The 18,869-nt window shown below is 35.0% G+C and overlaps 1 protein-coding gene and 1 long non-coding RNA gene across 2 annotated transcripts in view; one reads left to right on the top strand and one right to left on the bottom strand.

Annotated features, from left to right (window-relative positions):
- Nucleotides 1–108: 108 nt before the first annotated feature.
- Nucleotides 109–18,869, bottom strand: part of tnnt2e (troponin T2e, cardiac) — a gene marked incomplete at its 5' end in the record, with an annotated part of 44,567 nt that continues 25,806 nt past the window's right edge. The window contains one exon of the mRNA XM_088073057.1: nt 109–289. Within this exon, the coding sequence (XP_087929183.1) occupies nt 250–289 (40 nt within the window). The remainder of the gene's footprint in view (nt 290–18,869) is intronic.
- LOC148185901 (uncharacterized) lies at nt 1,004–3,105 on the top strand. Its single transcript, XR_015775468.1, has 3 exons — nt 1,004–2,661; nt 2,845–2,885; nt 2,984–3,105. It is a non-coding gene; the product is annotated as an uncharacterized LOC148185901 (long non-coding RNA).

The raw sequence follows: 18,869 nt of genomic DNA on the forward strand, positions 1-18,869 counted from the left end.
TGAATGATTTGGTTCATTTGTAGGCTGAAAAAGTGCAGAGTGGGTAATTGAATGTAAGATAGAAATGTAACACAAAAATTACAAAAACAAAAACAGGCACACTAGAACTCAAAAGCACAATAGTTCTTTTAATTGTTAAGGTCTGAAACCAGCTGTTGCATTTCAGTTTTATTGTTAAGCATACATAAATGTCAGTGCTGTTGCTCATTTTCAGGTGCTTCCTTTGAGAACTCCTGCTGGTAATGGCGTCTATCTCAGCCTGCCTTTGCCCTTGCCTCTTCCTTTGGCGCTGTGGAATCAAGCAAAATATTATAATCATTTTAATCTGAGATTTAATTTAATTTTGACTGCCTCAGGTATCTATACAGTTAAAATTTTAATCAACATTTTACACTGTTACATGAATACAAACTTCTTGTGCAAAGTTTTTTTTGTTTTTTAAAAAGCACTTAAGCCTATTTTGTTGAACCAACCACAGCTGTATTCCTCAAAGCAAGGTATTTAAAAATTACACTTTTGATACCTTGTTTTAAGGAATGTGGGCATGCATTCTCTACAGAATCTGTTTTCATTTTATACTCTATACAACAGTTTGGAATTTGAACCAAAATTTCACAACTTCTGTCAAACTTATCCAAGAAATGCTGTTCACCAAGAAATGGCAAGAGAGCGTGAACTGTGGAGACGAAACACCAAAAGCATCATGCTATTAAACAAGTGCAAAGCACATGATTTCACACAGTTTGGAGATGATTGTCTCCATGCAGCATACCTACCTTCGGCCATAACATCTAATCGTGGGCAGATTAACGTCCAAGATATTTGACTTGTAAAGATTCAACAAAGACATCTGGCTTTCTGCCTTTAAAACACTAACACACACAGCATGAAAGGTTGGTTCAGATAAGATCTTTTTACTACAGTGTCATGGTGGGAAAAAAAACATGACACTATAGTAAAGCAGACGTGTTTTTATATATATACATATATATATATATATATATATATATATATATATATATATATTTGTCATTTTTGGCTGTTTTTTCGACAAGCTAAAATATGATATCTAAGGTTGTTTTTTGTCCTTTCTTCACCGTGCGACACTATAATGTGTCTCAACATGCTATTCTATGTTGTTTTCAGCCCATTTTTTGACATGTCATATTTTGACATTTTTGCCATACTATAGCATGCGATTTTTGTTTATTTTTTTGATATGCTAACATCAGATGTTTTTGGTTTTTTTCAGTCCTTTCTACAACATGCTGCACTATTACATGTCTCAACATGCTATTCTATGTTGTTTTCAGCCCTTTTTTTGACATGTCATATTCTGACATTTTTTGCCATATTATACCATGTGATTTTTGGTCATTTTTCCAACATGCCAAGTTTTTGGTTGTTTTTTGGATGTTTGATTTGCATGGTTTGGTCTACAAATGATGCACACCAAGACAACATGGAATTTGTCTCCTCTCTGTTGCCACCTAGTGGTTACTAGAAGTACTACACCATGTGAAATAGCTCACTCCAGGGTCCAAACTCTCTGCGTACATTATTCGACTTTCAAAGAAATGAACGACTGCTTTAGCTGGAGTCCCACCAGTACTCCTGACATACGTGTGGGTGCGAGGGCCTGTTCATCACTGCTTGCAGCTTTAATTGAGGTTTGTAATTCATGAGGTTGAGTCTCCTTGTGGCTCCTATTACCAACCAATAGAGAAAACTTAAATGTTTCCCCATTCACATTCTATGCACTATATTCATCTATTGCTTATTAATTATATTACTTCCTCTCTGACCGCCAAGTCGGGTCAAAGCCTGTCATCCCGTGGTGTGCCCTGTGTTTAAATGTCATTTAAATTTCCTGCAACTCTTCATCACCTGCACTAGTCTATTATAGTTACAGTGAGGGTGTAGAGAACAGCATTACTTCTTCTACAGCTGCCAACAGCCCAACATAATTCCCACTGAGAAAATGGGTGAAATCAAAATAAGGCAGTTAGGCTGGGGCACCAGGCCCCCAAAAAACTAAATCTGGCCCTGATAAAAATGGAAGCAATGGAAAGTAGCTGGATGAGAGACCAGCGATGTCTTGTATTTATAAAGAATTCCATCTAAAGTGTGACTTTTGAGCCGCTAATCCTATCAACATGCTTTAAAAGAGACATAAAGTGGAGAATCTAAGCTTTCCACTGATATCAGATATGCTCTGTTTAGACACCCAGACGCTCCGCACTGAACGTGATTACATCATCAGTTTCTGCGCATTGATTCGCCAGTGAAACCCATGTGGTTCCGTCCTCTGAGCCAAACAGCAAGGGTTGCGAAGGCTTTGTCCCGCCTCCTGTGTCCCGATTGGATGACAATTTTAGTATTCATCTGTTCTTCACGGAAATTTGAACACACGGAGGGAAAACGAGACGAAGTACGCGTGTTTGTTTACATGGAAAACATACCCAAAAATAACAGAGTAGCAAGACAGAGCTGAGCAAAATGCAAGACCTAAATGTCAAAATGACGGTGAACAGCTGAAGAGGCGCTGGATTCATTTTGTTTGAAGGAGTGGCCTCGCGACGCTGCAGCTGATCCTCATCACAATCAGCTGATGCAGCAGGAGGAGGACACGCAGGACAGCGGACACTTTGGAGATATTAGGTGAGTAACTTATTTTTTACTCTGTACTTTCAGTAAATCTCTTTGCACAACTCTCTGAGTGAATTAAATGTTACAAGTCAAGAATATAAATGTGTGATGTGCCACATTGACGATGCCTGCTGCTCAAACCCACATATATATGTTCACCAAAGTGACTTTGATGTTGTTTTCTGTGTTTTATAGGAAACTGATGGAAACCACAGGCACTATGATACGATGCAAAGGTAAGATTTAAAGAAAAACGCTGAATGTTCTGTGCTGAATATGAATGTGTTGTGTTAACGCCACAGAGCAGTATTAATTGTACTGCTTGTGTTTTCAGCTGCTGGAAGCGCGGAAAGCAGTCTTGGCCACCAACCGCATATGACCCCATGCATGTCATGTTTTATTTATTTATTTTGAAGTTGTTTTTTTTGTCTAAAAAATAAAGCTTTACTAAAAATATTCCTGGTAAATATGTCTTTTTTTTTTTAATGAACTGATATTGTGACAGGTGTCTCCAGTTGCTGAGGTTGTTGATTACAGGCTTACTTGACACAAGTTACATTTGACGTTTATGTCATGAATCAAATTAAAAAATCGGCCCAGCCAAGAACTCACTTGCTTAATCGGTCTGACTCATATATCATGCTAAATGGAACATCCAAACTTCATTTGTTATGTGGAGGTTGGCTCAGTGGATAGAGCAATTGCCTGGTGTGTAAGAGGTCGGTAGTTCGAGACTCGGCCAACACAAGACACACTTCATTCTTATTCCGCGATTTCAATAAAAATATCGGCCTCACCAAGAACTTAGTAGCTTATCGGTCTGACTCGTATATCAGTGCAGTTTTCAATAGCTTTCACTGGTGAAACTGAGCTAAATAGGATGCTGAAAAGAAGTATGTATCTATCTAGAGGTTTAGCTCAGTTGGCAGAGCAGGAGGTTGTCATACAAGAGATAGCTGGTTCAAATCCTGTCTGGAACAGGTGATTTGCAGTAGCTGATGTCTTAGTATAGAGCTCTAATTAGAGCAGACAGATACAGTGGCTGCTATTTCTTATTTTATTTATGCCATAAAATATCATTTGGCTGTAGATTCATACAGTTGAGACCCTGATTGTGATACTGCAGAACAAATTAAGGTATGTAAACTGATGAACTTCTAAATGAACTTTACATGCCTTAATTTGTTCCGCAATATCACAGTCAGTGTCTAGACTGTATAAAAAAACAGCTTAATTATATTTTATGCAATTAAAAAAAAAATATCGGCCTTTATATATCTGTCTAAAATCGACAGACGTCGCTGCCGATACTGGTTTTACCTGTTTTGGGACCACTTCACCTGTTTTTCAGCCAAAACTATATATTAATCAACTTTTCATGTCTTAATTTGTTCTGCAATATCACAATCAGCGTCTAGACTGTGTTAAACTACAGCCAACTAATATTTTAAGCAAAAAAAAAAAAAAAAATTATCGGCTTTCATATATCTGTCTAAAATCGACAGACGTCGCTGCCGATACTGGTTTTACCTGTTTTGGGACCACTTGACCTGTTTTTCAGCCAAAACGATATATTAATCAACTTTTCATGCCTTAATTTGTTCTGCAATATCACAATCAGCGTCTAGACTGTATTAAACTACAGCCAAATCATATTTTATGTATTTAAAAAAAAAAATATCTGCCTTTATATATCTGTCTGAAATCGACAGACGTCGCTGCGATACTGGTTTTACCTGTTTTGGGACCACTTGACCTGTTTTTCAGCTTAAACAGACAGATATTAATGAGTTGATATATACATATTTTTTAATTGCATAAAATATCATTTGGCTGTAGTTTAATACAGTCTAGACACTAATTGTGATATTGCAGAACAAATTAAGGCATGACAAATTGATTAATTTATCATTTTGGCTGAAAAACAGGTCAATTGGTCCCAAAACAGGTAAAACCAGTATCGGCAGCGACGTCTGTCGATTTTAGACAGATATAGAAAAGCCGATATTTTTAAAAAAATGTATTGCTTAAACTATTAGTTGACTGTATTTTATTAGTGTCTGGGCGCTAATTGTGATATTACAGAACAAATTAAGGCATGAAAAGTTGATTAATATATCATTTTGGCTGAAAAACAGGTGAAGTGGTCCCAAAACAGGTAAAACCAGTATCGGCAACGACGTCTGTCGATTTTAGACAGATATATAAAGGCCAATATTTTTTTCTTTTTATTGTATAAAATATCATTTGGCTGTAGTTTAACACAGTCTAGACGCTGATTGTGATATTGCAGAACAAATTAAGGCATGAAAAATTTATTAATTTATCGTTTTGGCTGAAAAACAGGTCAATTGGTCCCAAAACAGTTAAAACCAGTATCGGCAGTGACGTCTGTCGATTTTAGACAGATATATAAAGGCCGATATTTTTTTCTTTTTATTGCATAAAATATCATTTGGCTGTAGTTTAATACAGTCTAGACAGTAATTGTGATATTACAGAACAAATTATGTAAAGATGATTATCTATTTTGGGACAACTTCATCTGTTTTTCAGCCAAAACAATATATTAATCAACTTTACATGCTTTAATTTGTTCTGGAGTATCACAATCAGTGTCTTAACAGTGTTAAACTACAGCAAAATTATATTTTATGCAATAAATAAAATAAAAATAATCAGCTGATATATTTGTCTGGTCTATTGAGACATCAGCTACTGAAAATCATCTGTTCAAGACAGGACTTGAACCAGCAATCTCTTATACTCTAACCTTCTGCTCTACCCACTGAACCAAACCTCCAGACACTTCACCTGTGTTCAGCGTGCTCCTCATTTCAGTGTCACCAGTGACAGCTATTGAAAACTGCACTGATTCAATTCATGGAACAAGAATGAAGTTAAACTTGTGTCAAGTGAGGCTTGAACCAACAACCTTTTGCTTATTAGGCACTTGCTCTAACCACTCATCCAAACCTCCAGACACCATGTATCATGGATGTTCAATTTAACTCATTACCAGCAGTAATGTCTGTCAAAAACTCCATTGATATATGAGTCAAACTGATGCGCAACTAGGTTCTTGGCAGGACCGATATTTTAATTTGATTTATGGCATTAAAGTCAAATGTAACTTGTGTCAAGTAAGCCTGTAATCAACAACCTCAGGCACACCTCCACATATGTTAACTATGTGGAATGTTCCATTTAGCTCATTACCGGCAGTGACATCTGTTAAAAATTCCACTGACATATGAGTCAGACCAATAATCAACTAAGTTTTATTTATCTGTCAGGCAAAATATTCACCTGCTTTACTCACTGAACCAAACGTAGCATTTTTCAACTGGGATGGACACCCTGCTGGACAGTGGGTTGTCTGCCCTTCCCATCAATATTTCTATAACATTAATAATAATTTATTACTGGTATTATTATTACGGATATAATAATTGTTAATAATATTTTACAGTTTCTGGAGACACCTGTCACAATATCAGTTCATTTAGAAAAAAAAGATACATTTGTCAGGCACATTCTGAAAATAGTAAAGCTTTATTTTTAGAAAAAAACAACAACTACAACATAACATGCTAAGGTATGTGGTTGTAAGCCCTGTTTTCCAACGTAACATTTAGACTTTTTTCGACATAGGTACGTTTTCCACCATTTTTTGGACATAGTATATTTGATGTCTTTGGCTGTTTATTCAACATACTAAACTATGAAGTTTCTCTACATGCTATATTATGTTGTTTTCAGGCCTTTTTGTAACATTTTATATTTGGCATTTTTTGCCATACTATAGTATGCGATTTTTGTTCATTTTTTTGACATGAAAATATGATGTTTTTGGTTGTTTTCAGTCCTGTCTTCAACATGCTACACTATAACATGTCAACATGCTTTTCTATGTTGTTTTCAGCCCTTTTATTGACATACTACAGAATGCGATTTTTGTTCTGGTTTTTGACATGCTAAAATATGATGTTTGTTTTTTTCAGTCGTTTATTCGACATGCTACACTATATTGTCTCAACATGCTATTGTATATTGTTTTCAGCCCTTTTTTGACGTCATTTTTTAAATTATTTTTTTATTACAACATAAACATGTACATGTACATGTCAAAACTAAAGTCAACTGATTGCTGGGTACATTTGACTTTTCATCCCTTTGATGTCTTATTCTTGGCGTTAAGTATGCTCTATGACAAAATTTCAGATGTACGTACTGGTGATTTGGGTTTTTTTGGGCACTCGTGACATTGTTGACATGTCATGTTTTGACATTGTTGTTGTAATAGAGTATGCATTTTTAAAAAATTTTTGACATGCTAAAATATGATAATATGATATGTTTTTGGTTGTTTTTGGTCCTTTCTTCAACATGCTACACTATAAAGTGTCTCAACATGCTATTATATCTTATTTTCAGCCTTTTTTTTTTGACATTTCATATTTTTAGGGTTTTTGCCATAATACAGTATGTGATTTTGTTCATTTTTTCAACAAGTTAAAAGCTTGACATGCTAAAACATAATGTTTTTAGTTGTTTTGAGTTCTTTCTTAAAACATGCTACATTATAACATGTCTCAACATGCAATTCTATGTTTTCAGCCATTTTTTGACATTTCATATTTTGAAGTTCTTTGCCATAATTCAGTATGCAATTTTTGTTAATTTTTTCAACAAGCTACAACATGATGTTTTTAGATATTTTTGGTCATTTCTTCAACAAGCTACACTATAACATGTCTCTCTACGCTGTTTAATGTTTTTCACATGACATATTTTGCCATAGTATAGTATGCGATTTTTGGTAATTTTTTCAACATGTAAAAATATGATGTTTTTGGAGGTTTTCGGACGTTTCTTCTATGTGCAACAGTATAACGTGTCTCTATATGCTGTTTAATGTTTTTTTCAGCACTTTTTTGAAACGTCATATTTTGACATTTTTGCCATACTATAGTATGCGATTTTTGGCTCATTTTTTCAACATGCAAAAACATGATTTTTTTGTATTTTCTGTTGGTTTCTTCAATATGCCACAATATAACATATATCTATGTGCTGTTTAATGTTGTTTTCAGCACTTTTTTGGACATATCATATTTTGACATTTTTGCCATACTATAGTATGCGATTTTTGGTCATTTTTTCAACATGTAAAAGTATGATGTTTTTGGAGGTTTTTCGCCATTTCTTCTATGTGCAAGAGTATAACGTGCCTCTATATGCTGTCTAATGTTGTTTTCAGCACTTTTTTGGACATATCATATTTTGACATTTTTGCCATACTATAGTATGCGATTTTTGGTCATTTTTTCAACATGTAAAAGTATGATGTTTTTGGAGGTTTTTGGCCATTTCTTCTATGTGCAACAGTATAACGTGTCTCTATACGCTGTTACGTTGTTTTCAGCACTTTTTTGGACATGTCATATTTTGATATTTTTGCCATACTATAGTATGCGATTTTTGGGTCATTTTTTCAACATGCAAAAACATGATGTTTTTTTGTATTTTCTGTTGGTTTCTTCAATATGCCACAATATAACATATCTCTATGTGCTGTTTAATGTTGTTTTCAGCACTTTTTTGGACATGTCATATTTTGACATTTTTGCCATACTATAGTATGCGATTTTTGGTCATTTTTTCCAACATGTAAAAGTATGATGTTTTTGGAGGTTTTCGGCCATTTCTTCTATGTGCAAGAGTATAACGTGTCTCCATATGCTGTTAAATGTTGTTTTCAGCACTTTTTTGGACATGTCATATTTTGACATTTTTGCCTTTCTATAGCCCTGCATTTTCAATCATTTTTTCAGGATGCCAAATTATGGCTTTGTTGTCCCTATTTGCATCTTTCTTTGCTTTGGTAAGTCTTGCAAGGCTATTTCAAGTAGTTTAATGTTGTTTCCAACAGTTTTTGGGAAATGCCATTTTTTGAATTTTTTGCCTTACTATAGCCTTGCATTTTGGGTTATTTTTTCAACATGCCAAATTATGGCTGTATTAGCCCTTTTTTCATCTTTCTTTGCTGTGGCATGTCTTGGAAGGCTATTTCAAGTACTTGTACAGCATTTTCAGCAGTTTTTGGGACATGCCATTTTTTGAAATTTTTGCCTTACTATAGCCTTGCATTTTTGATCATTTTTCCAACTTGCCAAATTATGGCTTTTTTGGCCTTTTTATACATCTTTCTTTGCTATGGCGTGTCTTGGAAGGCTATTTCAAGTAGTTTTATGTGGTTTTCAGCAGTTTTTGGGACATGCCATTTTTTGAAATTTTTGCCTTACTATAGCCTTGCATTTGTGGTCATTTTTTCAACATGCCAAATTATGGCTTTTTTTGGCCCTTTTTGCATCTTTCTTTGCTATGGCGTGTCTTGGAAGGCTATTTCAAGTAGTTTTATGTGGTTTTCAGCAGTTTTTGGGACATGCCATTTTTTGAAATTTTTGCCTTACTATAGCCTTGCATTTGTGGTCATTTTTTCAACATGCCAAATTATGGCTTTTTTGGCCCTTTTTGCATCTTTCGTTGCTATAGTATGTCTTGGAAGGCTATTTCAAGTACTTTTACGGTATTTTCAGCAGTTTTTGGGACATGCCATTTTTTGAAATTTTTGCCTTACTATAGCCTTGCATTTTCGGTCATTTTTTCAACATGCCAAATTATGGCTTTTTTGGCCCTTTTTGCATCTTTCTTTGCTATGGCTTGTCTTGGAAGGCTATTTGAAGTAGTTTAATGTGATTTTTGGCAGTTTTTGAGACATGCAATTTTTTACATTTTTGCCTTACTATAGCCTTGCATTTTTGATCATTTTTCCAACTTGCCAAATTATGGCTTTTTTGGCCTTTTTATACATCTTTTTTTACTATGGCGTGTCTTGGAAAGCTATTTCAAGTAGTTTTAAGTGGTTTTCAGCAGTTTTTGGGACATGCCATTTTTTGAAATTTTTGCCTTACTATAGCCTTGCATTTGTGGTCATTTTTTCAACATGCCAAATTATGGCTGTATTAGACCTTTTTGCATCTTTCTTTGCGATGGCGTCTTTAGGAAGGCTATTTGAAGTAGTTTAATGTGATTTTTGGCAGTTTTTGGGACATGCAATTTTTTACATTTTTGCCTTACTATAGCCTTGCATTTTGGGTCATTTTTTCAACATGCCAAATTATGGCTTTTTTGGCCCTTTTTGCATCTTTCTTTGCTATGGCGTGTCTTGGAAGGCTATTTCAAGTAGTTTTATGTGGTTTTCAGCAGTTTTTGGGACATGCCATTTTTTGAAATTTTTGCCTTACTATAGCCTTGCATTTGTGGTCATTTTTTCAACATGCCAAATTATGGCTTTTTTGGCCCTTTTTGCATCTTTCGTTGCTATAGTATGTCTTGGAAGGCTATTTCAAGTAGTTTTATGTGGTTTTCGGCAGTTTTTGAGACATGCAATTTTTTACATTTTTGCCTTACTATAGCCTTGCATTTTTGATCATTTTTCCAACTTGCCAAATTATGGCTTTTTTGGCCTTTTTATACATCTTTTTTTACTATGGCGTGTCTTGGAAAGCTATTTCAAGTAGTTTTAAGTGGTTTTCAGCAGTTTTTGGGACATGCAATTTTTTACATTTTTGCCTTACTATAGCCTTGCATTTTCTGTCATTTTTTCAACATGCCAAATTATGGCTTTTTTGGCCCTTTTTGCATCTTTCTTTGCTATGGCATGTCTTGGAAGGCTATTTCAAGTACTTTTACGGTATTTTCAGCAGTTTTTGGGACATGCCATTTTTTGAAATTTTTGCCTTACTATAGCCTTGCATTTTCGGTCATTTTTTCAACATGCCAAATTATGGCATTTTTGGCCCTTTTTGCATCTTTCTTTGCTATGGCGTGTTTTGGAAAGGTATTTCAAGTAGTTTTATGTGGTTTTCAGCAGTTTTTGGGACATGCCATTTTTTGAAATTTTTGCCTTACTATAGCCTTGCATTTTCTGTCATATTTTCAACATGCCAAATTATGGCTTTTTTGGCCCTTTTTGCATCTTTCTTTGCTATGGCGTGTCTTGGAAGGCTATTTCAAGTAGTTTTATGTGGTTTTCAGCAGTTTTTGGGACATGCCATTTTTTGAAATTTTTGCCTTACTATAGCCTTGCATTTGTGGTCATTTTTTCAACATGCCAAATTATGGCTTTTTTGGCCCTTTTTGCATCTTTCGTTGCTATAGTATGTCTTGGAAGGCTATTTCAAGTAGTTTTATGTGGTTTTCAGCAGTTTTTGGGACATGCCATTTTTTGAAATTTTTGCCTTACTATAGCCTTGCATTTTCGGTCATTTTTTCAACATGCCAAATTATGGCTTTTTTGGCCCTTTTTGCATCTTTCTTTGCTATGGCGTGTTTTGGAAGGCTATTTCAAGTAGTTTTATGTGGTTTTCAGCAGTTTTTGGGACATGCCATTTTTTGAAATTTTTGCCTTACTATAGCCTTGCATTTGTGGTCATTTTTTCAACATGCCAAATTATGGCTTTTTTGGCCCTTTTTGCATCTTTCTTTGCTATGGCGTGTTTTGGAAAGGTATTTCAAGTAGTTTTATGTGGTTTTCAGCAGTTTTTGGGACATGCCATTTTTTGAAATTTTTGCCTTACTATAGCCTTGCATTTGTGGTCATTTTTTCAACATGCCAAATTATGGCATTTTTGGCCCTTTTTGCATCTTTCTTTGCTATGGCGTGTTTTGGCAGGCTATTTCAAGTACTTTTATGTGGTTTTCAGCAGTTTTTGGGACATGCCATTTTTTGAAATTTTTGCCTTACTATAGCCTTGCATTTGTGGTCATTTTTTCAACATGCCAAATTATTGCTTTTTTGGCCCTTTTTGCATCTTTCTTTGCTATAGCATGTCTTGGAAGGCTATTTCAAGTACTTTTACGGTATTTTCAGCAGTTTTTGGGACATGCCATTTTTTAAATTTTTGCCTTACTATATAGCCTTGCATTTGTGGTCATTTTTTCAACATGCCAAATTATGGCTTTTTTGGCCCTTTTTGCATCTTTGTTTGCTATGGTATGTCTTGGAAGGCTATTTCAAGTACTTTTACGGTATTTTCAGCAGTTTTTGGGACATGCCATTTTTTGAAATTTTTGCCTTACTATAGCCTTGCATTTGTGGTCATTTTTTCAACATGCCAAATTATGGCTGTATTAGCCCTTTTTGCATCTTTCCTTGCTATGGCGTGTCTTGGAAGGCTATTTCAAGTAGTTTTATGTGGTTTTCAGCAGTTTTTGGGACATGCCATTTTTGAAATTTTTGCCTTACTATAGCCTTGCATTTTCGGTCATTTTTTCAACATGCCAAATTATGGCTTTTTTGGCCCTTTTTGCATCTTTCTTTGCTATGGCGTGTTTTGGAAAGGTATTTCAAGTAGTTTTATGTGGTTTTCAGCAGTTTTTGGGACATGCCATTTTTTGAAATTTTTGCCTTACTATAGCCTTGCATTTGTGGTCATTTTTTCAACATGCCAAATTATGGCTTTTTTGGCCCTTTTTGCATCTTTCTTTGCTATGGCGTGTTTTGGAAAGGTATTTCAAGTAGTTTTATGTGGTTTTCAGCAGTTTTTGGGACATGCCATTTTTTGAAATTTTTGCCTTACTATAGCCTTGCATTTGTGGTGATTTTTTCAACATGCCAAATTATGGCTGTATTAGCCCTTTTTGCATCTTTCTTTGCTATGGCGTGTCTTGGAAAGGTATTTCAAGTAGTTTTATGTGGTTTTCAGCAGTTTTTGGGACATGCCATTTTTTGAAATTTTTGCCTTACTATAGCCTTGCATTTGTGGTCATTTTTTCAACATGCCAAATTATGGCTGTATTAGCCCTTTTTGCATCTTTCTTTGCTATGGCGTCTTTAGGAAGGCTATTTGAAGTAGTTTAATGTGATTTTTGGCAGTTTTTGGGACATGCCATTTTTTACATTTTTGCCTTACTATAGCCTTGCATTTTGGGTCATTTTTTTCAACATGCCAAATTATGGCTTTTTTGGCCCTTTTTGCATCTTTCTTTGCTATGGCATGTCTTGGAAGGCTATTTCAAGTACTTTTACGGTATTTTCAGCAGTTTTTGGGACATGCCATTTTTTGAAATTTTTGCCTTACTATAGCCTTGCATTTTCGGTCATTTTTTCAACATGCCAAATTATGGCATTTTTGGCCCTTTTTGCATCTTTCTTTGCTATGGCGTGTTTTGGAAAGGTATTTCAAGTAGTTTTATGTGGTTTTCAGCAGTTTTGGGACATGCCATTTTTGAAATTTTTGCCTTACTATAGCCTTGCATTTGTGGTCATTTTTTCAACATGCCAAATTATGGCATTTTTGGCCTTGCATCTTTTCTTTGCTATGGCGTGTTTTGGCAGGCTATTTCAAGTAGTTTTATGTGGTTTTCAGCAGTTTTTGGGACATGCCATTTTTTGAAATTTTTGCCTTACTATAGCCCTTGCATTTTCTGTCATATTTTCAACATGCCAAATTATGGCTTTTTTGGCCCTTTTTGCATCTTTCTTTGCTATAGCATGTCTTGGAAGGCTATTTCAAGTACTTTTACGGTATTTTCAGCAGTTTTTGGGACATGCCATTTTTTGAAATTTTTGCCTTACTATAGCCTTGCATTTGTGGTGATTTTTTCAACATGCCAAATTATGGCTGTATTAGCCCTTTTTGCATCTTTCCTTGCTATGGCGTGTCTTGGAAGGCTATTTGAAGTAGTTTCATGGGATTTTTGGCAGTTTTTGGGACATGTCATTTTTTGAAATTTTTGCCTTACTATAGCCTTGCATTTTCGGTCATTTTTTCAACATGCCAAATTTTGGCTTTTTTGGCCCTTTTTGCATCTTTCTTTGCTATGGCATGTCTTGGAAGGCTATTTCAAGTACTTTTACGGTATTTTCAGCAGTTTTTGGGACATGCCATTTTTTGAAATTTTTGCCTTACTATAGCCTTGCATTTTTGATCATTTTTCCAACTTGCCAAATTATGGCTTTTTTGGCCTTTTTATACATCTTTTTTTACTATGGCGTGTCTTGGAAAGCTATTTCAAGTAGTTTTAAGTGGTTTTCAGCAGTTTTTGGGACATGCAATTTTTTGAAATTTTTGCCTTACTATAGCCTTGCATTTTCAGTCATTTTTTCAACATGCCAAATTATGGCTTTTTTGGCCCTTTTTGCATCTTTCTTTGCTATGGCGTGTTTTGGAAGGCTATTTCAAGTAGTTTTATGTGGTTTTCAGCAGTTTTTGGGACATGCCATTTTTGAAATTTTTGCCTTACTATAGCCTTGCATTTGTGGTCATTTTTTCAACATGCCAAATTATGGCTTTTTTGGCCCTTTTTGCATCTTTGTTTGCTATGGTATGTCTTGGAAGGCTATTTCAAGTACTTTTACGGTATTTTCAGCAGTTTTTGGGACATGCCATTTTTTGAAATTTTTGCCTTACTATAGCCTTGCATTTGTGGTCATTTTTTCAACATGCCAAATTATGGCTGTATTAGCCCTTTTTGCATCTTTCCTTGCTATGGCGTGTTTTGGAAGGCTATTTCAAGTAGTTTTATGTGGTTTTCAGCAGTTTTTGGGACATGCCATTTTTGAAATTTTTGCCTTACTATAGCCTTGCATTTTCGGTCATTTTTTCAACATGCCAAATTATGGCTTTTTTGGCCCTTTTTGCATCTTTCTTTGCTATGGCGTGTTTTGGAAAGGTATTTCAAGTAGTTTTATGTGGTTTTCAGCAGTTTTTGGGACATGCCATTTTTTGAAATTTTTGCCTTACTATAGCCTTGCATTTGTGGTCATTTTTTCAACATGCCAAATTATGGCTTTTTTGGCCCTTTTTGCATCTTTCTTTGCTATGGCGTCTTTTGGAAAGGTATTTCAAGTAGTTTTATGTGGTTTTCAGCAGTTTTGGGACATGCCATTTTTGAAATTTTTGCCTTACTATAGCCTTGCATTTGTGGTGATTTTTTCAACATGCCAAATTATGGCTGTATTAGCCCTTTTTGCATCTTTCTTTGCTATGGCGTGTCTTGGAAAGGTATTTCAAGTAGTTTTATGTGGTTTTCAGCAGTTTTTGGGACATGCCATTTTTTGAAATTTTTGCCTTACTATAGCCTTGCATTTGTGGTCATTTTTTCAACATGCCAAATTATGGCTGTATTAGCCCTTTTTGCATCTTTCTTTGCTATGGCGTCTTTAGGAAGGCTATTTGAAGTAGTTTAATGTGATTTTTGGCAGTTTTTGGGACATGCCATTTTTTACATTTTTGCCTTTATATAGCCTTGCATTTTGGGTCATTTTTTTCAACATGCCAAATTATGGCTTTTTTGGCCCTTTTTGCATCTTTCTTTGCTATGGCATGTCTTGGAAGGCTATTTCAAGTACTTTTACGGTATTTTCAGCAGTTTTTGGGACATGCCATTTTTTGAAATTTTTGCCTTACTATAGCCTTGCATTTTCGGTCATTTTTTCAACATGCCAAATTATGGCATTTTTGGCCCTTTTTGCATCTTTCTTTGCTATGGCGTGTTTTGGAAAGGTATTTCAAGTAGTTTTATGTGGTTTTCAGCAGTTTTTGGGACATGCCATTTTTTGAAATTTTTGCCTTACTATAGCCTTGCATTTGTGGTCATTTTTTCAACATGCCAAATTATGGCATTTTTGGCCCTTTTTGCATCTTTCTTTGCTATGGCGTGTTTTGGCAGGCTATTTCAAGTAGTTTTATGTGGTTTTCAGCAGTTTTTGGGACATGCCATTTTTTGAAATTTTTGCCTTACTATAGCCCTTGCATTTTCTGTCATATTTTCAACATGCCAAATTATGGCTTTTTTGGCCCTTTTTGCATCTTTCTTTGCTATAGCATGTCTTGGAAGGCTATTTCAAGTACTTTTACGGTATTTTCAGCAGTTTTTGGGACATGCCATTTTTTGAAATTTTTGCCTTACTATAGCCTTGCATTTGTGGTGATTTTTTCAACATGCCAAATTATGGCTGTATTAGCCCTTTTTGCATCTTTCCTTGCTATGGCGTGTCTTGGAAGGCTATTTGAAGTAGTTTCATGGGATTTTTGGCAGTTTTTGGGACATGTCATTTTTTGAAATTTTTGCCTTACTATAGCCTTGCATTTTCGGTCATTTTTTCAACATGCCAAATTTTGGCTTTTTTGGCCCTTTTTGCATCTTTCTTTGCTATGGCATGTCTTGGAAGGCTATTTCAAGTACTTTTACGGTATTTTCAGCAGTTTTTGGGACATGCCATTTTTTGAAATTTTTGCCTTACTATAGCCTTGCATTTTTGATCATTTTTCCAACTTGCCAAATTATGGCTTTTTTGGCCTTTTTATACATCTTTTTTTACTATGGCGTGTCTTGGAAAGCTATTTCAAGTAGTTTTAAGTGGTTTTCAGCAGTTTTTGGGACATGCAATTTTTTGAAATTTTTGCCTTACTATAGCCTTGCATTTTCAGTCATTTTTTCAACATGCCAAATTATGGCTTTTTTGGCCCTTTTTGCATCTTTCTTTGCTATGGCGTGTTTTGGAAAGGTATTTCAAGTAGTTTTATGTGGTTTTCAGCAGTTTTTGGGACATGCCATTTTTTGAAATTTTTGCCTTACTATAGCCTTGCATTTGTGGTCATTTTTTCAACATGCCAAATTATGGCTTTTTTGGCCCTTTTTGCATCTTTCTTTGCTATGGCGTGTTTTGGAAAGGTATTTCAAGTAGTTTTATGTGGTTTTCAGCAGTTTTTGGGACATGCCATTTTGAAATTTTGCCTTACTATAGCCTTGCATTTGTGGTCATTTTTTCAACATGCCAAATTATGGCTTTTTTGGCCCTTTTTGCATCTTTCTTTGCTATGGCGTGTCTTGGAAAGGTATTTCAAGTAGTTTTATGTGGTTTTCAGCAGTTTTTGGGACATGCCATTTTTTGAAATTTTTGCCTTACTATAGCCTTGCATTTGTGGTCATTTTTTCAACATGCCAAATTATGGCTTTTTGGCCCTTTTGCATCTTTTCTTTCTATGTGTTTTGGAAAGGTATTTCAAGTAGTTTTATGTGGTTTTCAGCAGTTTTTGGGACATGCCATTTTTTGAAATTTTTGCCTTACTATAGCCTTGCATTTTCGATCATTTTTTCAACATGCCAAATTATGGCTTTTTTGGCCCTTTTTGCATCTTTCTTTGCTATGGCGTGTTTTGGAAAGGTATTTCAAGTAGTTTTATGTGGTTTTCAGCAGTTTTTGGGACATGCCATTTTTTGAAATTTTTGCCTTACTATAGCCTTGCATTTTCTGTCATATTTTTAACATGCCAAATTATGGCTTTTTTGGCCCTTTTTGCATCTTTGTTTGCTATGGCGTGTCTTGGAAGGGTATTTCAAGTAGTTTTATGTGGTTTTCAGCAGTTTTTGGGACATGTCATTTTTTGAAATTTTTGCCTTACTATAGCCTTGCATTTGTGGTCATTTTTTCAACATGCCAAATTATGGCTTTTTTGGCCCTTTTTGCATTTTTCTTTGCTATGGCGTGTCTTGGAAGGGTATTTCAAGTAGTTTTATGTGGTTTTCAGCAGTTTTTGGGACATGTCATTTTTTGAATTTTTTGCCTTACTATAGCCTTGCATTTGTGGTCATTTTTTCAACATGTAAAAATATGATGTTCTTGGAGGTTTTTGGCCGTTTCTTCCATGTGCAACAGTATAACGTGTCTCTATATGCTGTTTAATGTTGTTTTCAGCACTTTTTTGGACATGTCATATTTTGATATTTTTGCCATACTATAGTATGTGATTTTTGGTCATTTTTTTTTAACATGTAAAAATATGCTGTTTTTTGAGTTTGTTGGCCGTTCCTTTAATGTGCAACATTGTTATATGTCTGTATACGCTGTTTAATGTTCTTTTCAGCCATGTTTCATGTCCAAAGCATTTGTTTTTTGTGCCTTTTTAATGTCTTTTTTCTGTCTGTACTCTGGGGGATGAGGGGTGGGTGGGCCTGGGAAGAAGGTGGGGGGGTTATGTGATTAGATGTTTTTTATGTTTTTAACTTGTGAACCGCTTTGTGCTGCATTAAATGTGTGACAACTTCTCTATAAATAAAGTTTGATTTGATTTGATTTGACTATGATGTGTCTCTCTATGATGTTCAATGTTGTTTTCATGTCATAATTTTACATGTTTGCCATACCATAGTATGCGATTTTTGGGTCATTATTTCAACATGCAAACACATGATGTTTTTTGTATTTTCTGTTTGTTTCTTCAATATGCCACAACATAACATATCTCTATGTGCTGTTTAATGTTGTTTTCAGCCCTTTTTTGGACATGTCATATTTTGAAATTTTTGCCTTACTATAGCCTTGCATTTTCAATCATTTTTTCAGGATGCCAAATTATGGCTTTTTTGGCCCTTTTTGCATCTTTCTTTGCTATGGCGTGTTTTGGAAAGGTATTTGAAGTACTTTTACGGTATTTTCAGCAGTTTTTGGGACATGCCATTTTTTGAAATTTTTGCCTTACTATAGCCTTGCATTTGTGGTCATTTTTTCAACATGCCAAATTATGGCTTTTTTGGCCCTTTTTGCATCTTTCTTTGCTATGGCGTGTCTTGGAAGGCTATTTCAAGTAGTTTTATGTGGTTTTCAGCAGTTTTTGGGACATGCCATTTTTTGAAATTTTTGCCTTACTATAGCCTTGCATTTTCGGTCATTTTTTCAACATGCCAAATTATGGCTGCATTAGCCCTTTTTGCATCTTTTCTTGCTATGGCGTGTCTTGGAAGGCTATTTCAAGTAGTTTTATGTGGTTTTTAGCAGTTTTTGGGACATGCCATTTTTTGAAATTTTTGCCTTACTATAGCCTTGCATTTTCGGTCATTTTTTCAACATGCCAAATTATGGCTGCATTAGCCCTTTTTGCATCTTTTCTTGCTATGGCGTGTCTTGGAAGGCTATTTCAAGTAGTTTTATGTGGTTTTCAGCAGTTTTTGGGACATGCCATTTTTTGAAATTTTTGCCTTACTATAGCCTTGCATTTTCTGTCATATTTTCAACATGCCAAATTATGGCTTTTTTGGCCCTTTTTGCATCTTTCTTTGCTATGGCATGTCTTGGAAGGCTATTTCAAGTAGTTTTACGGTATTTTCAGCAGTTTTTGGGACATGCCATTTTTTGAAATTTTTGCCTT

Source organism: Plectropomus leopardus, chromosome 22 (assembly GCF_026936395.1).
Source record: "Plectropomus leopardus strain MGB_pleo_1.0 chromosome 22, ASM2693639v1, whole genome shotgun sequence".
NCBI classification, from domain to species: Eukaryota; Metazoa; Chordata; class Actinopteri; order Perciformes; family Serranidae; genus Plectropomus; species Plectropomus leopardus.